The sequence below is a fragment of the Phacochoerus africanus genome, chromosome 1 (assembly GCF_016906955.1).
Source record: "Phacochoerus africanus isolate WHEZ1 chromosome 1, ROS_Pafr_v1, whole genome shotgun sequence".
Taxonomy (NCBI): Eukaryota; Metazoa; Chordata; class Mammalia; order Artiodactyla; family Suidae; genus Phacochoerus; species Phacochoerus africanus.
In genome coordinates this window covers 52,784,078-52,807,187 of record NC_062544.1, presented here as the reverse complement: position 1 = coordinate 52,807,187, position 23,110 = coordinate 52,784,078, and the positions used below count along the sequence as shown (strand labels likewise).

The window sequence follows — 23,110 nt, the reverse complement described above, 5'->3', positions numbered from 1 at the left end:
TTAGACCCCTAGCCTGGGAACCTCCATATGCCGCAGAAGAGGCCCAAAGAAATAGCAAAAAAAAGGACAAAAAAAATTAAAAAATAAAAAATCCTTATCAGAATGTCATGTGTTCAGGTAAATTTTCTTTCTTTATACGTATTCAGGATAAATTTCAGCTTATGAATTTCCATGTCTCATGTGATTACTTTTTCCAACTTTCAGTTCAGCCTGAAAAAATTAGATGAAAAACAACCTTTTTCTTTAAAGAATAAGCTGGAAATATCTGGGCCAGTTGATCAAAACACCACCACTAGTTCATCTTTTACCAGTGTTTAAACCCCCTTTATTTGGGATCCAACTTCACAGGGAGTTCCAGAAATGTTCCACAGATTTACCGTAGCCCTCAGCCATGTGTTTGATGATCCAGCCCATCAACATCCAAACCAGCAGATGTAGAGAAGGGTAAGTAGAGGGATGAGCATTTTCCTGAAAGATGCTGGTGCCACATCTGCTCACATCCTATAGCCAGAGTTGAGTCTTGTGGTCATAGGTGGTTTTCAGTTGGCTATGAAATGTCCTCCCACTGGATCCCATTACTAATTGAATGTGAAGAGAGTGGATATTGGGAGACAACTAGCTTTTAGTGAGGTGTCATTATGGGTTGAAATATTTAGAACAAGGAAAGTCTCTTGAATGTTTTATCCACAGAGATGCCACAGTCATAATTGTTTCAAAACATAGTTTTTGTGTGAAAATGGATTGTAGAGCATGTGAGTAGGTGTCAAGAAGCCGTTCCTAAAGTCTAAGTGAGAGATAATGGCTAGGACTTGCCAGTAGCTATAGAGAGGATAAAAGGAATGGAATGAATTCAAGATACTAGAGAGGTAAGGCCTACAGATGAAATGGAGGCAGAAAACGTAGCTCTCAATTTCTGGCTTGTGTTACAGTCACTGGAGGAAGACAAGGGTTGGGGATGAGGTATTTATGGACCTCCGAGTTAGAAATGTGCTTTGGAAACATCTGACCAAGAGCCTGTTTTTACACATCCAAAGTATTATTTGCAAATAAATTAACTACCAACTCACAGTCAGAGTCTCAAGTCTAATCATCGTTAACTCATCTATTCGAATGAGGATTCCTGATATTGAAGGGCCTTGTGTGTATTACATGTCACAGTATAATTTATTGAGCACAGACATAGGAAAGGCAGAGGGACTCTTTTAACCAGTAAAAAGGCCTGGCTAATTCTGGCTGTGGTCATCTGTCATGAGCCATCTTCTTGTGCTGAGAGCATGGACAGGACTCTTGGTCACATAGCCTTGCGTGTACAGCGGCTCAGCTCACAATCGGTGATGGGCATCATCAGGATTGTTCTAACCAGTGAGGAGCTACAAGAAATTTGGTGAAGCTCCAGAGCTAGAAAGCTACGTTTTTGTTGCTTGTGTTATTTGTGTATGCGACTTACTAAATGGTTAGTGTTTTGAACTTTTTGTTTGATTTGGGGTATTTTTTCTTAGACCGATTTCTCTGTACTACAAGGTAATTAAAAAGGAATGAAAACCACCTTATCTAAGTGTTGCGTCCTCCTGCCCAGTCAACCAAAGTATCCTAGAGTTAATATGTAGGCAATATTAGTGATTGTTTAGTCATCTACTTTGTGTCACTGATACTATGATTAAACACTTAAAGTATGTTAGGACTTCCAGTGGGCACTAATATTTTAAACTTCCATCATTTTATCGTTCATTTAAGAAATATTCACTGCCCTATGCTGGGCACTTGAGATAGATACTTCAGCGAGATTATCAGTAAACTCAATGGATGAACACCTTTGCCCTCTTGGAGCTTTCCTTCTTGGACTCCTTCGTGGTGGGATTAGATTCAGATAAGCCTATCACTCCTTTCAACCCATCCAGGTATTAGCCTTTATCAAGTTCTAATGTTTGGCCTTCTCAGCTGGCCTGGCTGGCTCCGTTGTGATGGGTTTCATGAGACTCCAGCCCAGGCCTGGCCCTCACTTCAGTTGGCAGAGCCCAAAGAAGCACTGGGCGAAGGTCAAGGGGTTTGTTATGTGAGGCAATGGGCTGTGTGTTTTAATCTGCTTTTCTGGTACCAGGGAGTTGGCGGGGCTGGTTGGGAGGGAGGGAGAGAAGGAGGAAGGAAGAGGGAGAAAATATAATTGATTTGGGGAGGATTTTGCAAAGGCTTATATATGAAAGCAGCAAGACTAAAAAGCTAGAGATTAAGACATGCCAAGCCGCAACTAAGAAACGTTCATCGTAGTATAGTCCTCCTCCAACCCCACCCTCTCGGCCAGATTTTAACCAGGTTAGTGTTATGTAGTCTGCTTGCATACATGACTGAATGCAAAAGGAAATTTAAAAGTTCTTGCCATTAAGCCCGGAGGAAACCATACAAAAATCCAGCCTCTATCAAGAATATCTGCTGGACTTTTGGTTAGTATTTCCCTTCTTGTTAACTTTGATTAAAAGGCTTTGAGGGTCAGGTCTTTTTCTTTCTTTTTTTAAACTTACTTTTGCAGTTTTTATATGTAAATCTCCTGCTTGGCTTAGCCAGTTGCTTTCCTTCTCCTCCCCCCTCCTCCTTCCCACTTCCTGCTTCATTTCTCCTTGCTCCCACCTTGCCCTACTCTTCTGCTCTCCTTCCTACTCTAAGCAAAACTTTTGTCTCTTGTCTTGCAGCTTATAAAATAGTCCCATTAGGTAAAATCTCAAGACTGTCCTCCTCCCTGTCTGATGACCCTTAAGATGTAACATAGGTCTCTAAAGTTTGTTCTCTGTATGAAGGGCTTGGTTTCTGAACATTTAAGAAGCTGGTACATTTTGAGAAAGTGGACAGAGCTAATAATTTGCACCTAGGAGACATTTCAAGGTTTTAATTCTGGTCCGTGTTTTACATTTCATCAGTTTATATTTTAGAAGAGGGTTGTAAAGAAGAGGTGACACCACAGTTTTGTGTTTGTTTTGCATTTTCTTCTAGGTTTTCTCAAGTCTTAGGGATGGTCAGCACTTTGAAGAAAAGGAAGATGAGACTTTTTCTCTCTGTACTTATAACTATACCTCTTTGCTGGTTTACGCTGATGTTGGGGTTCCTTACTGCATGCCCGCTTTAAAGCAATGCCATCCTGCCTGTTGTGATGGAAAATGCCTTATTCTACCTCTTTTTTCTTCTGAATGCTTTTTAAAGAGAGAGTTCATCCATGATAATTTGTAAACGGTGTTATAGCTGAATACCTGTACATGGAAATGGGAAAATTTTCATGTGTTTACTTGCAGTGCTATAGAGGCCAATATGCACAACTTGTAAGCCAAGACCTGAATGTTCTCTTAAAAGAATTGAATTTTTAAACAGCTATCACTGATGCTTTTGCACTATTTATTAATAAAATCACATAGTGTCTACTTTTCTCACTGAAAAAAAAAATTAAAATAGTTCACTGGTGGTCTAGAGGTTAGGACTCCGTGCTTTCACCACCACGGCCCGGCTTCAGTCCCTGGTCTGGGAACTGAGATTCCACATCAAGCTGCTGCTTGTGCGGCCAAAAAAAAAAAAAAAAGAAAAAAAAAGGTATTCAGGTGAACTTTCAACAGAAGGGCATATTCCCACCCCTCAAAACATCTATTTTAAAGTCAAAGGGTCTCTGTTCATTTCTGCAACAGTTCATTTTAAGCGAGTGTACTGGCCACTGCAAGGTAGTGGGGGTACAAATATGCCCCCCCTCGTAGGAGAGAGAAGGCAGTGGTGAGCCTCTCACAGTGCTGTGGTAGAGGTTTGGCAAGGCTAGTGTGGAAGCAGAGGGGAGGGGGGCACCTGCCTTCACCTGGTAGGGAGTGGGGTTGTTGCTAGAAATGCAGATAAGTTGAAGTGACCTTGAACTGAGGTTTGAGAAGTGAGGAGCAGGGATGGATGAAGTGGGAAGAAGATGGGGGTGGGGGATGAAGGTGTGAAAAGTCTAGAACCTTCTGAGGAGCTTCCTCCATGGACAGAGGAGAGGGAGGCGGTTTAGGAAATGGTGGCAGGTGGGCATGGAAAGTAGGAGGCAGTCAGATCAGATCACACGGGACTGGGTAGACCTTGCCGAGGGTTTGGGTTTGTACTAGAGTTTGAAACTGGCTGTGATCTGCAGTTTTAAGGACGTCACTGTGGTATCAGTGTGGAGAGTAGATTTTTCCAAGACTCTAACTAGGATTATTCTCAGAAATTTAGGTTCAGCATGGTCGAGACTTCAGGGCTGGTTGTGAGTAAATTCCTCTTCTGGGTTTTACTCCAGGGCTCTTGTCCTACTTCAGAGAAGGTGGCAAGGGGAGCCTCATCCCCCCATGGAAGGTGGGTGAGTGTCTGCCCCTGGGCAGGGGCGGAGGGTCACCTTACATCCCCACCTATTATGATTTGTTTATACCAAAACCTAATGATCAGTGATTTACGTGTGACAGCATATGTGAGCCTGAGGGTAAGTTGGCTTTTTGCTCTTTGAAGTGCTCCTTGAAAATAGAGCAACGGATTGAAGACAAAGTGGAGAACAAAAAAGCCCATGGGACTGGGGGCAGGAGACCTGGGTGCTGCTCCCAGCTCAGCTGCAACAGCGGGGGTGTCTTACCCACTTTACTTCATCCCTGTGGGTTGTGTTTACCTCACCTGTAAAATGAGACCTTTACAGTAGCATGGTCCTTAGGGTCCATCCCATCTAGCTCTCAGCCTCTCCAGTTGTGATTCTGCCTCCCTGGTGGTCCCCCTACCCCCATCAACCCTAACCTCAGGCTTCCAGACATTCTGATTAATAGGAAAACCAGTAAAGCCATGTGTTTCAACTACCTTGTAGTTTGAAGAATATAATCTAGTGAACATGGGAAATAATTTTCAAAGGAAAAAAATTGTGACTCGTGTTCCGTCTTGCACTGATGGTAAAGGGGAAGCAGAAAGCCACCTGCACACACCATCTTTTTCTGTTTCTTTGCTTGTCCCTCTGCAAAAGTACAGAGGTAATTCGGTGGGGATTCTGAAGGGATGATGGGGAAGGTTGACCTATGGGAAGCAGAGTTCTGCCACTTTCCAAAGAAGCAGTGCATACGTACTTGGCATAAGTGGCCATTCAGGTGGATCTTGGGCAGAATTTTGAGTAACTATGACCATCTTTGCTTTGTGAAATTCTCTTGCACCTCTCAATTCTTTCCAGCACCCTCATGGTATATTCTGGCTTCTCAGAGTTCAACCCTAGGTGCATCCTCTTAGCTCCAAATCACCCTCTGCTCTCTTTCACCCAAACTAACTTCTCCTAAAGCTGAATGATGATGTAGATATTCTTAGGGATAAGGAAGAATTTCTAATGCCTCTGGCCTATCTTACACCCACCAACATGCCCCCCCCCCAAGCACACACATACAGAGTATATATATCTCTTCAGTCATCAAATCCTGCTAGGCGGAGTTCCCATCGTGGTGCAGTGGTTAACGAATCCGACTAGGAACCATGAGGTTGCAGGTTCGATCCCTGGCCTCGCTCAGTGGGTTAAGGATCCGGCATTGCCGTGAGCTGTGGTGTAGGTCGCAGATGCGGCTCAGATCCTGTGTTGCTATGGCTGTGGCGTAGGCCGGCAGCTACAGCTCTCATTAGACCTCTAGCCTGGGAACCTCCATATGCCACGGGAGCAGCCCTAGAAACAGCAAAAAGTAAAAAAAAAAAAAAAAACCTGCAAGGCATTTTGGTGGCAGTGGGCACAGAGTGATATATAGATGGGGGCGCAGGGTGTCTATGTTTTGCCCTGAGGAAACCTGCAGCAACACAGGCACTGAGAACTCATTTATTCCACAGCAGGGGTTTGTGATCTTGTGACTTCCATGTTGGGAAGAAGAAAGGGTATTTATTTAGTAGAGGCTAAAAGCAGTGTGGAAGCCCAGAGGAATGAACAGTTTTAAGTCTCAGGGGAGTGCAGAGGGCTTCATGGAAGTAGTGATATTTGAACTTGATTTTGAAAGTAGATATATTTGGGGATTTGTCTGGCAGCAACCTTGAAGGTAAAAGAAGGGAGACTGTGAAGGAGGCTCTCTTAAGTCTAGAGAGGTGGCAGTGTGGCGAGCATTAGGAAAAAAGCACTACAATTCCAGAGGAGGAGATACATTCCAGAGAGAATTCTGAGGTAGAATCACCCCCTTATAGTGAGGAGTTACAGGTAAGAAGGAATGGTGTAACCAAGGTACCTAGGTAAGGTGACTGGGGAGCCATAATCTCATTAAGCAGTTAGAAAATGCATATGAGATGCAGCTGTTGTTCATTAGATGGAGACAGGGGCAAGTAGGAGATGCAGAGTTCATTCTGTTTGGATGGGAGTTATTTCAGATGTTTATGGGTGTCCAGGTGAATATTTCCCTGTGTCTGAGGCACCTGCCCTCTGGTTCTATAGCATTTACATGATGCTATATGTAAACTGCCACCCTAGGGATTCCGTGTAGCTTTTCTTCCCCATTTGGAAGTAAAGTTTTAATTGGTAACATGATTACAAGTGGTTGAAGGTGAAAATTCATTCGAATCACTTTTCAGTTTGATGGGCAAGATGTCTTTTTTATTACTGCTCTATAAGATGTGAATAACTGATATTGCTCAGATTGCAATGAAAAGCATTGTAGTGCTTTTTTCCTTTAATTTCTTGATGGGCGGACAGTCTCCTTGAATCAACAGAGATTCAGAGTTTGGCTCAGCCTCCTTGTTCCAACCCTCATCCACCACCCAACTGATTTAGGAGAGGCATGGCCAGGTCATTGAATTACAGTTTCCTGAGTTATGTTGGGTCAGTCCCATAGAGTGGTAAACATAAGGCTCTTAGGAATTGAACATTAAATTCAGAAGAACTGAAAACAAGCTCTCCTGAGCCAAGATATTAGATTTTACAAGGACATGTTACAAAGATAGCCTGTCCTTCCCCCTCATCTGCACGCCACCTATTCTTCCATAAATAATACGCTCTTTGTCTTTATCTTCTCCCAGCCCTAGTCTTTCACAGATTGTGACCTTGATTTTGATTTACCTTCCTATTGACATATTGCCTTTTTTTAAAATTTCCTGTCTGACCTGAGGTTAAGATGAGAAGCAAGGCCAGCAAACTGATTTAGACAGAATCTCTCAGGCTTTCTCACTTTCCCTGGGATCAACTCGGGTCCAGATTTGTGTGTTCAAAAAAAACAATAAATTGCATCCATTGACCCCGAGGTGATTAGACTTCAGGTGCTCAATGTATTCTAGCCAACCTTGCAAGGTAGGCCAATATACCAGAATGCCAATATGTGTGTTTATTTTCCATTTCAGCTGTGAAGCAATTTCATTTCGGCTGGTTATTGTATTTTCCAGAAAGAGAGAGAACTCAGAAAACAAGGTGAGAATCAGAAGGTCATTTGGCAATTGTAGGGTTGGAATGGAGGAACTGAGTGGCCTCAAGGGAGAGCATTAGCAGGCTCTGGATGATGATTATACCTGTCTCTGTATTGGGACCTTCTTGTTGGTCCCAAAGAGTCAGACAAGACAAGGCCATGCATTATTTACTAAATTTTTTCAGCTTTCCTCATCAATCACTAATTGATTTGATTATCCCAAACGTCCCTTTAGCCTCCACATGTCTATGTTCTGCTAAAAATCCCCTCTCTGGTATGACTAGGTTTCGGTAGTGGCTGGATAGTTGCCTTCCTGATTGATGTTTAAAAAGTCAACCTCAGGCTCTAGAACAGACTTTTAGAAACTGTATTGGTTTTCTGTTGCTTCTATAACAAATTACCATAAATTTAGTTGCCCAGAAAAATACCCATTTATTAGCTATTTACAGAAGAGTTCTGTAAGTGAGAAGTCTGGACGCAGCCTGGTGCAACTATACTCTGGGCAGAGTTCACAAGCCTGAAATCAAGCTGTCCTTAGGGCTGCATTACCTTCGGGAGGTCCTAAGGACGAATTTGCTTCCAAGCTCATTCAGATTGTTGACCCAGTTCAGTTTCCTTGCTGTTGTGGGAGTGTCATCCCCATTTCCTTTCTGATTGTCTGCTAAGAGCCCATTTTTTTGTTCCTTGAGGCTGCCTGCATTGCATCTCATGCTTCCTATGTGGCCCCTCCAGCAACAGCAGGGCAAGGCCCTCTCAAGTTTCTAATCTGATTTTGTCTTCCTCCACAGCTCACTAACTTCCTTTCCTACTTTTACAGACTAATGTGATTACATTTCATCACCCAGGCAATCCAGAATAATCTCCCTATTATAAAATCAGTTGATTAGTCACCTTAATTACATCTGCCAAGTCCCACCAGAGCAGTAACCAGAGATGAAAATCTTGGGAGATCTATTTAGCAGTCTGCCTATCCAGACTCATCAGCAACACTTAGGAATAATATTTTGTCATTATTGGAGTGATAGTTTCTGTGGATGACTGGTTTCATCTATTTACATGTATTCTTTTTATTTTCCATTTCATAGGATAGTATTTTCTAATCATACCTTCATATTTCAGCATTTTAACCCCTTGGCATAGAAGGCTCTCTGTTGTAAAAAATACATTTATTAGCTTAGAGAATTTTTTTTTCTCTTCCCCTCACCCAGCTGAGGAAGGCTGCTTGGGGCAGATGAGCACTGTTTTCACAAACTTAAAAATCGTAGCACATTTGGTTTTGCACTAGGTCAGTGATTCTCAGTTTATCTGTAAAGCCAGGGCATTTGTTTGTAAGTTCCAGGTGGTTCTAATTTGCAGCCAAGGCTGAGAACAGTTGATCTGCTCCCAATATACTATTTTGGAAATAAAGCTGAAGCTGAGAAAAGATTCACTTAAAATTCCCTACCTAGTGACAGCACTAGTGCTAGAATTTTAACCAAAGGCTGATAGTTTAATTATTTGTAGGGTTCAGTGCTCAGTCATTATATGCAAACTGAGTGTCGAGGTCTGGCGCAGCCTGCTTCTCGCTTCACTAGCAAAACTCTTTCGAGGACTTCAAGAAGCTATTAGACCTTGCAAAATAACAGTTTAAAGGTCTCTTCTCAGCGGTTTGGTCTGCTCGTGAGTGATGATAAACACAGGAACATTCTGCACCAGCCAGGAGCAGGCCCATGGACCTCCATAATTGCTGTGTTCCAGAGCTGCACTATCTAGTGTGGTAGCTGCCAGCTGTCCATGGCTACTGAGTGCTTTAAATGGGGCTGCTGCCAGTTGCCATGTGTTGTGAGTGGGAAATACACACCAAAGACTCAGTATGAAACAGTGTATAAAATATCTCAATACTTTTCATATTTACTACATGATGAAGTGATAATATTTTGGATATATTGGATTCAATAGGCTGTGTTGTTCAAGTTTATCTATTTCTTACTCTTGATGTGGTTACTAAGAACTTTGAAATTACCCACACAACTGGCATTTGTGGCTGGCATTATATTTCAGTGACACCATGCCCTTCTGGAGAGCATTTTCTATTAAAGCTATTCACAATGAGCAGTCCACTCCAAGCTATTACACCTCCTGTGATCTTGAAGAGTGAAGTGGTGTATTGTAAACTTCCTGGCGATGAGACGTGACATTGATCTGCCGAGTGTTTGCCATCTCTCTGGCAGCCAGTCAGTCTGGCCAAATAGACTTCTTTCTATTTATAATATAGGCTCAAAGGAGGTGGGGAGAGGCCCCCATGTCATGGAAAGGGCACACTTCGTGGCTCTTAAGTAATGTGCTCTTGGAGGCTCTGAGACTCAGAAATGAATGTCCCTTGAGCAATTCTGCTCCTAAAGAAACTACTGTGTCAGCATTTATGATTTATCACCATCCTTGACAGTCCCTAAGTGCTAGAAATAAGGTGGTGTCTGCCCCTGTCCATAGTTCAAATCCAGATTTTCCTCTCTTTTGCTTGCTCTCTGCAGCTTGGCCTGCCTCACTGGAACCCTACTCAGGTGTTTAGCCAGCCTGGTTTAGCACTTTCAAAGAAGCATGGCCAGGCAAAGGCAAGCCTTGGAAAGAGCTCCAGTCCCTACCCAGAAGTATTCTGTCTGAGCTTGTGGGATTCCCTTAACCTCTTGAAGCTCCTCTAAACTTTCATTTTCGCAATTTTAAAATGAGGCTCTCTTGCAAGGAATGAATGAAATAATAGAGTACTCGGCACACTTATTCATTGGGAAGATTTTGGAGGGGTATCTACTGTGCCGGGCCCAAGGCTAGTTGTTGGGGATAAAAGAATTAGCGACATAGAGCCACTGCCCCCAGCAGGCTCACAACTAAAAGAGGGGAAGGAAAAGAGGCCCGGAAGTGCCAGGGTGGAGGAAGCCCTCTTCATTGCATCGCACAGCATGGGGTTTGGCTCATCACACAAGTGTCATATGGCATGCAGGTGAGGGGACAGGCTCACAGTGACTAAATGACAGCTCAAGTCGCTACATCAGGCGAGATGGTGGGCTGCATCCAGGGCACAGGATTGCTGACGCTTTCTCTAGCAATGCTTTTCCCAGGAGATCACATTGCCTCACTCTTGGTTTCCCAACTTGTTTACCCTAAAAGAACAGCTTCACCATTTTGGACTTGATTTAAAAAAAAAAAAAAGAATTTCTTCCAATTCTCTGTCAATATGTTTTCTGGGTGTCAGTGACTCCTTTAGTGCTGTGAGTTATTATACTAATCACTGTCAGATTATAATATCATCAAGATACTGAATGTTTTTTGTTACTTGAAGACTTCATTCTATGAAATCTTCAACAGCTTATCTATTTCCTATTAAATTAGGTAAAACAAAGCCTTTATTTCCTTCTGAGAGTTTTGAAACTCCAGCATCTTCAACTTTAGTTAAAGTACATTCTCCATGTTCTGCATTATCGTAGTAATAAATATTAGATCTTGAAGAGCCACTCATGGAGAGAGAGAGAGAAAGCAGAAACGAGTAAGAGGTTTGCTTTTTCAAATTTTGGGGAAAAAATGACTTGGCAAGTAGAGTGGTATAAAATATAAAAAGGAGCATATTTTTCAAATAAGCACCCACCTATGCAGTTGAGCTTCTCTTCCATGTGAGAGTTACACCTGCATCGTGAATCAGTGGCTGCACCAGGCTGGGAGAGTTAGATGGCCATTCTCAGGTCTAGCTGTTGTGAGGTTTTCAGAGTGCCACTAGGTCCCACTGGATTCGAACAGAATGCCCCATGCACAGAAAAGGTCCACTCCCAACCAAATCCCCAGGCATACCAGGCTGGGAGAAGCACTAAGCATTTGGTTTTGAAATGCCCCTGATTCTTTCACCCCTCTGGAAAGGAAGAGGTGGAGACCCAGGCTCTTCGAACCCAGGTGCCTGTACTGTGTTCTCACAGCAAGAGTCCTGGCTTCAAACCGAGTCTCTTCTTGTTGGAATTCACCCACCCTATTTTCAGATATAGAAATCCATGCCTCATAAAACAAATGATCTGGACCCAATAACAACAGCACAGAATTTTCTTATAGTGATGGGGGTGGCTGGGGGCGTGCAGGGGAAATCATCCTCTAGATTATTTCCCAAACAGTTGGACCTCCTTGTAGAAGGTGTGCAATTCACCTGTACCCCTAAGCAGAAGTGAGCAGCATTCCTGCCTTATCCTGGGAGGGGCACACACTTTCCCTCCCCCAGACTCTCATGTGAAGTAAGCGCTTGAGGGAAGGGAGTCTCGCATGTTGCAGCTGATGGCTTTACTGACTCCCTAGACCCATTTCATGGCGTATACAATGAGGGCTCCATTCCCAATCCCATGGAAACCTAAAGCACAACCGATTCATCCATCACTAGTATCAGAAAGTCTAATAAACAGCCCAGGGCATGCCAAGGATATTCAATAAACATCTCAATTGCCTCCTGATTTTCTTATAAAAGAGGAATTGATATTATTATCTCTCTATGAGAGGTGCATAAACTGAGGTTTGATAAAGCCAGGATTTGTACCCAATTCCAGAACTTGTGTCCTGAACCCCTAAGCTCACCCTCTCTATAAGTGGAAAGAGAGGATAGCATCTGTGGTAGAGTTGATGGTAGTTTTTCTACACCTGGAAAAGTGTTTGTGAATGATGATTAAGTAAATGTGACCATCTGACGGTGGAATTGATTGCATCGAATGGACTCAGGTGTCCAGGGTTCACTCGAGCAGTGCTCTTACCTCTCGTGTCAGTGTCAGCATGTTGCTTAGTCTTTGTACCTGTTACCTCACCTGCGGCCTAGATCACATCATTTGCTTCCCCAGCTGGTGATGCCCTGGGTCCAGCTCGTCCCAGCTGGTGAATCCCTGTTCAGTGACTTCAATGACTCCTTGAATCCATGTTAAGTGACTCAGTGGCTTAAAGTCAGCCTTGGTGGAGACATTTATCCCACAGAGATTGGCAAATGCTACAAACCATGGCTCTTTTAAAATGAGTATTCCTTTTATAAATTATGATTCCAGTTGCTTAATATTAGTATTATAAACTGAACACAAAAATGAACAATCTAAATGTTGAGAGTTAGGTTTTATTTGGTGGACAAAACTGAGGACTTAAGCCTGGGAGGCAGCCTCTCAGATAGCTAAAAGGGATTGTTCTGAAGAAGGGGGGAGCCAGGATACACAGGAGGTTTTCAGCAAAGAACAAGAAGTCAGAATATCAAGAGATTACTACGAAAGAAAAGCCAGACATCTCAAGTTAAGGAATTTAGCACTTTTCTATGTTTGGGAAGGTGCAGGGGTCTGGCCTCACTGAAATCATTCCTTTGATATGCACCTCGGGTATCTGGGGCCAGCATCCAGCGCTTTCTCATCCTGAGTCTCCTCCAGGGGCATTGTGAGGGGGTGGCTGCAGTAGCTGAGGGCTTGGCAGCAGTCAGCCTGTTTGTCTCCATCCTGAGTTCCCCCAGGGCTCACTGTCCTGGGTGGCTGTAGTGTCTCCCCCCAACCCCACAGGCTATAGTGTCTTGATTGCTTTAACATCCTCTATTTACTGATAAAGTAGGAACAGTTTTTCATTGTCATTACTCCACTGACAGCTCAAAGACAGATACAATGTGAATTGTCACATTTTTAAAGGTAAATAAAGGCATACTGGGTACCCTTAAATAGGCCTGCTATAAAATATAAACATATTCACTAAGTCTGCAGTGAATTTTTTGTCCCCATCATTCTGTATTTGGGAGGACCTCTGACAACATATGCATATGATTTTATATGGTGCTATAAATATACAGTTTTATTTTGTGTATTGTTTTTGTTATGAAAACAGATATGCTCCTATAACAGTTTGTTTCTGAATGCAAGTATAAACATACAAGCCATCAAGTGTATATATTAATGTTGTCAATAGTTTAAGTTTAAAATTTTATCTTCTGTCCTTTTAGGGCCGTACTCACCGCAAATGGAGGTTCCCAGGCTAGGGATCTAATCAGAGCTGTTGCTGCTGGCCTATGCCAGAGCCACAGCAATGCCAGGTATGAGCCACATCTGCGACCTACACTATGGCTCACGGCAACACTGGATCCTTAACCCACTGAGCAAGGCCAGGGATCAAACCCACAACCTCATAGTTCCTAGTCGGATTCGTTTCTGCTGCAACACAATGGGCACTCCAAAAATTTTTTTAGTTGAATTTTAATTTACAAAATTTTAAAAAATTAAAATTAAAAAACTGCATATCTGAATAAGTTTTAACATAGTCAAATATTATTGAAATATTTTGCATCCTTTTTTTTGTACCAAGCCTTCAAAATCCATGTATATTTCACTTGTAGAGCACATCTCAATTTAGATGCTAACTTTACTTGATCTGTATTTAGAGTTCATAAAATAGACAGCTGAGAAAGTAGATTAGATACCCAAACTGTTCTGAATGTACTTAAATATTTAATTGAAATATTTCAATAAAAATTAGCTTATTTATTTCCTCATTTGCATTAGCCACATTTCCAGTGCTCAGTAGTCATGAGTGACTGGTCATAATTAAATTGGTCAGCACAGGAACGTATGATATACATTCCATCTGTTTTATAAAAATGGAGACCTCTTATATATACTACTCTCAAAGTCTTTTTCCCCCCTCATACTTTACACATTTAAAGTACTTCCCCATCCTTTGTTTCCCCACTGGATCCCTGTGAGAAAAGAAATCTCACGAGAGTAATTATATCAATAATGTCTGTGAATTTTTTCTCCCTTGCTGATGGGAAGGAAATAAACTAACCTAAGGCATTTTGGGTCTGACCAATTTCCAAATGACCACCACCATAAAAGTAGATAATAACATGAACTCCAGATGCAAACTGTTCAAATAAATGCCTGGAGCTAATTAGAATGGATGATTTCAGATTCCGTTTTGGATGAGCCTCTTCCTTTTTCAGTGCTGAGTTCTTGGAAATGCTTCACCAGGAAATCAGTGAGATTCAGTTTTGCAATATTTCGGTAGTAATCAACCCTAGCATCAGAAAGTACACATTTTTTTTTAGGTTATCTACCTGGAGTCTTGGTTTTGCAATATAAACAATTCTGCTTCAGTTGGAATTTTTTTAATCAGCTCTTTTTCAATATCAGAGTAGCTAGAGCAGTAAAACAAAAATTTGGACAAATTTATTATTTCTGATCAACCCAGCTACCATTTTGGTATTCTTCCTAATTTTGCCTTAGCAGGACTACAAGCTCCTAAATCCATTATTTTAGTCTTCTCATTTGTTAAAATGCTAACATATTACTAAGATGCTTTTTACCACTTTCCTTTTAAATTCTTGATACAAATAAGAGGGTATAGGTGGTTTTGGCTAGTAGTTCGTTTTGTCTCTGACAAATTGCTAACCAGCTATGAGCATGTTTTTTACCATATGGCTTTATAGACTTTCTAATGTTACTTTTAATGAAGATGATGTGGGATTCTGCAGGAAAGAGCTTTGTCTTCACATTAAATGTATCTGATACCCATCATTTCTATGTAAAGATCTCTAAAATCCAGTCGTGACTTCTCTCTCAACGATTTTGATTGCATTCGTATTCTCTGTTGTACCTTGTACAATGCTAGCAGGCACCAATAGTTCAACAAATATTTTTAAATTAAAGAGAATGGAATCCATTGCTTTCTTTGCCTACAGTTGGTTATTATATGCAGGGAAAAATATTATGTTTAATCTCTAACTCTTCTCATGTGTTTATGGACTGTTTTATAGCCAAGGAACAAAAGTATATCATTGGCCCAACTGTAATTTGGAGGCCTCCTCTGCTGGGCAGCCTGCAGAATTGAAACTCATGCCAGCTGGATCACAGGGCTTTTCTACTGGCTCTCACTTGAGGAAGGAGGAGTAGACAGAATGCCTTAGGCATTGAGCTGGGAAATGTTGCAAGTTCCATTTTGTAGGAATAGATGTTCCTCCTTCCCCCACCCCAGTAAAAATCTTGCCATATGGCTCTAACCAAAGAACGCCTAAATATCATGAGACATTTAGAGAGGGATTTTCCCTAGGAAAAGATTTCAAACTTTAAAAACCTAATGGGCTAAGGTAAAATTTAACAGATTCTGCTGAACAATGCCTGCCTTTCCTTAGATTATTCTAGTCTTATTGACTAGAAATAAAGGAAATAAAGGGATTTTCTGCTCACATCTGTCACATCATTGATAGAGTCAAGTGTCAAACTTTGTGTGTTGGCACTCTGTCCTCTTCCAGCGACACCTCTCCTCTAGAACCTAATAAAGTAGGATTCCCTCATCTAGCTGAAGGAGGAAGCTTACAGTCAGATCAGCCCAAGCCAACGAACATTCTGTTCATGTGATGGTGCCAGAGAGTTCACTAGGGGGGAGTCCCATGAGGGGAGAATGCCAAGGGGGCTGCTTTCCCAATCATCCCCACTGAGCCAGCCACAGTGGAAGAGGAGAGTTAGTCTCTAATGAAGCAATTAGCTGGTCCTAAACCCAGCCTCCTTACCTTACCCTCTTCTCTGCTCCTGCCTCTACTTAGAGCCTTAAAGTTGGGTCCCTGTTCTCACGGGCAGTGAACCTTTCTGAATTAGAGAATGGCTGTTTTAAATACTTCCTCTGCTGAGGAGTGTGCAACCTGATTTCTGGTTAATTTTGCTTTGGGGATTCTGATGTGTTTGTTTTGTGGAGAAAACATGTTCTGGGGAGATAGGTTTGGCTCATAAAGGAATTGTTGTGATCCTTGTTTGGGAGAAGCCAAGTTCATGGGTAGGCAATAGCTTTCAGGAGTGTGGGGGATGGGAGAGGGTCACCTATGATTCATCTGAAGCAAAATTCGCTTCTTTCTGACATCTGCCAAGTCCCTTTGAGAGGTCTGAAAAGGTGAATTCCAAATCGGAGAAAGCATCCTTCTGAGAAATGCAAACCTGTCCATATCTTTACTCAGGGGGGAAGCATACGATGATGCCTGGGAATGGATTCACCATTACCACCCGCTACCAAGAAAGCATGCGCCAGAGGCGGCTTCTTTACCTGACACACCATACTTGGCAGACAGTAGTGAAACTAGCTCTATATACAGAGTCTAATTCCTCAATGCTTTCCTTCTTAAAACAAACAATCAAAAAAAACCCAAAAAACTCTTAAAATGAAATTTTAAAGGAAATATCCAGATACCAACAGGAGAGTATTTTCAACCTAGAATGTATTTGTTGTTAGTCTTCTGATGTATTTATGCCAGAGACTTCAAACAATGATTACAAGGCCTGTTCACCTAGGAGTATAGGACCTTGGGAAAGATGCAGTGAAAGTAGATGAGGATGATGCAAGGCCATTAGCCCAGAGCCATCCAGGTTAGGATGTTCAAACGCGGGTGTTATAACTGCAATTCACATTTGTGTGAACTCTCAGAATTGGCAAAGCGTGTTCATCTCCACTGTCACACTCAATACTATGACTGACTCCCTGGGACCGTGGATGAGGGGCCTCTTAAGCACGTGGGCCTATACATGGACATTCACACACAGAGAGAGATTCAGTTTGCATAGAGATGGGTTTTCTTAGAATTTTTTAAGATCATAAAATTATATAGAACAGGAAGAAAAATGGTGGGTCATCCACTGCCTAGAAATGAAAGTACAGAGCATCAGACGATGCATATCTATTCAGAATGACGCAGCCATTGCTAGGGACCATACCATCCCATTACCCATGAAAACAAGCATTTATGTTCATCATTTCAGTTTGATTAGGGGTGGCAGAAGGGCTATTTCATTATTACCAAGAACGTACAGTAATAAAAATAAGGCAATAGAGACACTGATGGAGCTCCAGATATGATGGTTAGATCCTCCCAAGTAACTTATAAATACCATAATCTGGAAATTCTGCAGGTGGTAGGCATTAGTTGCCAATGCAGCAACACGTCTCCAAAGAGCAGTCTGCTGAGTTCATCTTAAACCAGCCCAAACTTGTCTTTTTAGAGATCCAGGAGGTGGACACCTGGTTTATTTATTCCAAAGAAGCTTATTCCTCTAGGTAAAGGTGTGCACTGGCTGAGGCATGTTGTTCTGCTCTCCCATTCATCAAATTGAAGGCTGCAAAGGCGTGGCCACACTTGGGACTCCAAATGGCCAGCAGGGCCACACATTGACTCTCCTTAGAGTCTGAGGTATTCACTTTCCTGGGCCTTTCAGAGACCTCATTCCTCCAGAAATTAAAATCCACAAGGACACCGGGTGTCCTAGGGGAGGCCACCTAGGAAGCGCCACTGCTTTGGGTTTTTTTTGCTTCTCACTTCCTTTCAGCTGCCTTCTATTTAAACCTCCTTAGATGGCTTATTAGCACAATGTTTTTCTTTTTTCTTTTTTTTTTGTCTTTTTGTCTTTTCTTGGGCCGCTCCCGCAGCATGTGGAGGTTCCCAGGCTAGGGGTCGAACCGGAGCTGTAGCCACCGGCCTACGCCAGAGCCACAGCAACTCGGGATCCGAGCTGCGTCTCCAACCTACACCACAGCTCACGGCAACGCCGGATCCCCAACCCACTGAGCAAGGGCAGGGATCGAACCCACAACCTCATGGTTCCTAGTCGGATTCGCCAACCACTGCGCCACGACGGGAACTCCAGCACGATGTTTTGAGTGTTAATTGAGCTCTTTTGCACACTAGGTAACACACTGGAGCAATTTTACTATTTCAGAAGTTGGTTGTCTTGTTTTCCCCTTTATGGCCTGTCCAGCTCAAGGCCCCTTGCTTGGTGATATGGCTGACAAGTTTCAGATCAAATTAAAGAGAACCACACTGGCACGGCCTGGTTACGGAAGCTGTGTGTGTGCTTGGGGTGGCGGGGGGGGGGGGGGGGGGAGGTGTCACTTGTTGTGAGGTGGTTCTATGTCTGTCGGCCAGGATGTGAAAATCTTTAGTGTCCATGTTATTTCCTGAGACAAGCACCCACCGGAAGTAGCATTTATTACAACCTGCTGTTTGCTCTCTTGAAAAGTATGACCACATGAGACTCTGGACTGTGAAAGACTTACGGATTCCTTCTGCAGATGTGCATGTCAGCTCATTCATAACTTAGTGTGTCTTTAAACAATTCTTAGTGAAAGTAGTCTGCTTTTAATTGCTTAGATTCATCTTTTTCCTTTTGTATGATTGCAGGTCCTACAGGTATGGATCTCTGGCAGCTTCTGTTGACCTTGGCAGTGGCAGGCTCAAGTGATGCTTTTTCTGGGAGTGAAGGTAAGTTCTGCTTTTCCATTCCCACCTTCAGTGTTTTTGAAACCACACTGAACTTTGTTAAATCTAAGTTCTTTGGATGAGGTCAGTAAAAAGTATAAGTTTTAAGTGGCAACAAACAGACAACCTGTTGTAGCTTTTAAAATCATAAACCAGGAGGATGTTTCCAGGAGTGTTATAGGAGGAAAACAGTAGTCAGCTTTGGCATCTGATGTTTCCCCATCAAAAATAAATGCTGCAAATCACGCAGAGGGCATTTCTATGCAAGGCAAGCCAGGTCTCTCGGTCCTCAGGCTCTGGGGGAGAGATTGAAATTGCACTGAAGGGTTATTAACCTACTCAGCTCATCTGTGACTGAGGCTATCATAGCCTGTTTCCAGAGCTCAGAATTAAGGCTGCTCTCGGAATAGGTCTCTGAGAGTGGAAGTTGTAAATTTCACCTCTCACTCTCTGGGTGCTTACTATTTGGCCAAGTTTGAAGGAAGAAACTCCTGAAATAGTTGAATAATACCCTCAGAAGTCAAGCACTTCCTTGTCCATCTCTATAATTCTCCCTTCTTTTTTTATGTCCTCTTCCAATCAAAAAAAGTCACTGTATCAAACGTAAGTCTCTTAACAGTTATAACTGGAACAAGAGAGTAATGAAGGGAATGAAAAGGATTTTTTCTGTCCAGAAAGAAAATTGTGCTCATAAAGGGGTGGGAAACTTTTTAAAATATCATCTTGAGTGCTTGGAGTCTTTTTGTTTTTTCTTGCCTGAGCTTCAACAAAGAAATCATCTATTTCTCCGATTCTGAGTCCACAGTCAATTGTCACTTTAATAGTAGCCAACTCCCCTACTCACTGGGCAACTTGTGCTGGAAAACACAGTTTAACAGCCGAAATAGTGCCTTAAAATGTCCTCCCTGACCTTCAAGCCAAAAATAAATCCATAGTAGTGAGCTGCTGAGGGCGACCAGAATAACTAAGAAAACAAGGGTAAAATATGTTATTTTATCTCTTAAGACAATTTAAAAATATTTATAGAAAAGAAGTCATAATTGTTTGAAATATTTTTGGGTGTCTCTGGTGTTATAATGTCAACATTATGCAAGTCAAACATGGAGGGAATTGCAGGCTCTGTGTCAGCAGCTTTTCCCATGGCTGGTTTTAGACCCTGGTTCTGAGCCAAAGAATTACAGCTGAGATCCTCTGCTGTTCCAAAGTCATGGTGGTTTAATCTCTACTTTCTTCATTAAGGTGACTTTCACTCCACTGGGCAAGGCTTGAGGAATTTTAAAAACTTGTGAAATGCAAAGTATGGTAAGGGAAAAATTTAAGGAAAATTAAAAATATATCCATGGCTAAAAGACTAAAGCTCAAATTACATTTTCAACCTAGAGAGCCTGCAGAGAGCATCTGTTTCCACTGCTTTGACATTTCAGTAAACCTTTAACTTTGTAGAGGAAACAACACCATTAGCTGGCCTTATGTTTGCATTTATTTTGCTTTTGGAAAGTTTTTGGTTTGCTTTGTTTTGGGGGGAGCAGAGCATAAGAAAATGCAATGGTTTATATAGTAAATACAAATCACATAGTCTAACAGTACTTGCATGTACTAAGTAATTTAGCAGAGGAAAAAGAATTTTCTCTTATTTTTTTATTTCTTAGTGGGCTAACTGAAATTCCTTTGGAATATGTGGTCACTTCAAAATTCTTCCCTTAAAATGGCCTTGGAATTGTTAAGGTTTGGGGTATGATGTTTATATAAGAAGGTGCAAAGGAGCATGTTTGAACATGTGTGTGTGTGTGTCTGTGTGTGTGTGCCAGTTCTGGCTATTTATCAGATGAGTTCAGCCAAAGTGATCTGACACGACATGGATTGAACCTCAGGTGACATTCATGGGCCACGTGTTTCTTTTTCTGCCAGGTCTGGATTGTAGCCAAATCACTTTATTTTCTCTCCCATTGTATAAGGCAGACTGAAAATATAGATAAGGACTTGAAAGAAAAAAACAAAAAAAGGTGCTACTGTAGTTTCACCAGCCATTCATTTGAGTTTGGTTTGGTCAGTGGAAGGAGGTGGCCCTGTGAGGAGGGGATCTGGGACATTTCACCAAGAAAAGCAGCCCAGGAGCTGGTAAGAGGTGACAGGTCTGCATGCTGCAGGAAGGTTGTGGCTTTGAGCAGGGTTTTTCTTGCTTGGGCAGATGAGCAATTAAAAAATGCTGGCCCTGAGAGGATTGTTCTTTATTGAGTCTAATTGCCCTATTGGAAATCTAGTGAGAACTAAACCCCAAACAGTGCCAGCATTGTATTAGCTAAAGCATTGTAATAGATGCTCTGCTTTTCATTCTTAATGTTAGTCTTTACATCTGCTTCTCAGGCATCCTCTCAGGGAGAATTTCTTTTATTTTCCTGGATGTACCACAGGCTATTTAATTTTTTTAATTAAAGTGCAGTCGATTTACAGTATTAGTTTCAGGTGTGCAGCATAGGAACTCAGCATTTTTATAGGTTTTATTCCATTAAAAGTTATTATGAATTAATAGCTATAATTCCCTGTGCCGTACAATATATCCTTGTTGCGTATCTATTTTATAAACGGTGCTTTGTACCTTTTAGTCCTATACTCCTATCTTGCCCCTCCCCGCTTTCCTTTCCCCATTGGTAACCACTAGTTTGTTTACTCTATCTATGAGTCTGTTTCTGTTTTGCTGTATACATTGATGTGTTTTTCTGTTTTTTTAAGTTTTATTGAGGTATAGTCGATTTACAATGTTGTGATAATTTCTGGTATACAGTAAAGTGATTCAGTTATACATAATACACACATCCATTCTTTTTCAGATTCTTTCCCCATATAGATTATCATGGGATATTGGGTAGAGCTCTCTGTTGGCCAGTCATTCTACATATAAGTGATGATATACAGTATTTATCTTTCTCTGATTTATTTCCCTAAGCATAATAGCCTCCAAGCCCACCCACATTGTTGCAAATGGCATAATTTCATTATTTTTATAAGTGAGTAGTGTACCATTTTATATGTGTATATATATATACATACATATACACACATATACACACATATGCACATATACACACACACACATATACACTGCATCTTCTTTATCCATTTATCTTTTGATGGACACTTAGGTTGCTTCCTTGTCTTGGCTGTTGTAAATAGTGCTGCTATGAACATTGAGGTGAATGTGTCTTTCCAAATTGGTATTTTTATTTTTTCCAGAATTAGTAGAATTGCTGGATCATATTGTGACTGTATTTTTAGTTTTTTGAGGAATCGCCATTCTATTTTCCATAGTGGCTGCACCAATTTACCTTCTCACCAACAGTGTAGGGAGATTCTCAGGGAAAATTTCTTATTCTAAAATCAGGAATGACCAACAGTGCCTCATTCTCAGAGGGCCTCACAGGATTGACGTGTCAACTGGTTGCATCAAAACTGCTGCTTCTGTGATGATGATTTTAATAAAAAATGTGCACAAGGACTTACTGGATATAAATATTCTTAGAAGGAACACCTGTTATGTGTTAGGTCGTGTCTCTCCTGTTTCTGTTGGTTCACAACCGAGAATCCTTTGTTGACCTCAGCAGCCTGAGGTGGGAGCAGGCAAGCCGCTGCCCTTGAAGAAGTTCAGCTGGGATACGAAAAACTTCTAGAATTTAATGAGAGACAGTTTAGCTTTCAAGTCTAGATTGTGTGAAGAAAACAGATGGCCATGGTGCTCTGAAAAAGAATAAATCAAGATGGAATGAAAAAGTTAATTCAACAAATTCAGTGTTCAAAATATTTCCTTAGAGCTTTCCATTTTTCAAGATTGAAGTTAGGGCTGTGAGGAACAGTGATTCTTCCCTCAAGGAATTTATCATGAGTTAAGAGATCAGGAATACACACAAAGAATTCCTTGTATTAGCAGTAAAGTGGTATTTGCATGGAACAGTTGTATGGAGGGAAATTCTGAGACTGATGACAGCAGAGTATCTAAGCAACCTTTCTTTCATACTGTTGCCCAGAACCCCTCCTGCCTGCAGCCGGCTCAGGGTCGGCAGTGCCCTGAGGGTCTACAGAGGGGACAAAGGCCTGAGCTCTCCCTTTGCACATTCATGACTCGATCCTAAGACCTTAACATACCCCCAGATATTTGATCATCACTGAAGTATGTACTTATCTCATGAAATGCAATAAAATATATGCAGGATGAGGTGAGAGCAGCAAAGCTGTGCACTGAGCAGAATCTTGGGAATTCGGTGAGGTTTACATGGATGACTCACCCCTATGAAGCAGCTGCCAGTGAGGGTGATTGGGTTTGAGCCTCTGCTAATTAGGATTAAAAGGACTAGGACCACCCAAAGATAGTCTGAGCCTTGAATGTTCAGTTCACACATGCCAATGATGGACTAGACTTCCAGTCTTCTGCCGGAGGTGTCGGTCATCACACAGAAGGGCCAGTCCTGGTATGCAAAGTGTCTCCACACCACGTTGGTTCTCTAGCCTAAAC

At 41.9% G+C, this 23,110-nt stretch overlaps 1 protein-coding gene across 7 annotated transcripts in view; it reads left to right on the top strand.

Annotated features, from left to right (window-relative positions):
- The window catches only part of GHR (growth hormone receptor), a 291,988-nt gene that overhangs the window by 109,731 nt on the left and 159,147 nt on the right, over positions 1–23,110 (top strand). For 3 of the 7 annotated variants that reach the window (XM_047766349.1, XM_047766394.1, XM_047766374.1), the window contains exons 2-3: positions 7,300–7,366; positions 18,529–18,609. In XM_047766349.1, the coding sequence (XP_047622305.1) occupies positions 18,540–18,609 (70 nt within the window). In that variant the 5' untranslated portion in view covers positions 7,300–7,366; positions 18,529–18,539. Of the gene's footprint in view, positions 1–7,299; positions 7,367–18,518; positions 18,610–23,110 lie in introns of those variants that run through there. The other 4 variants (XM_047766341.1, XM_047766385.1, XM_047766358.1 and 1 more) reach the window with 2 other exon arrangements.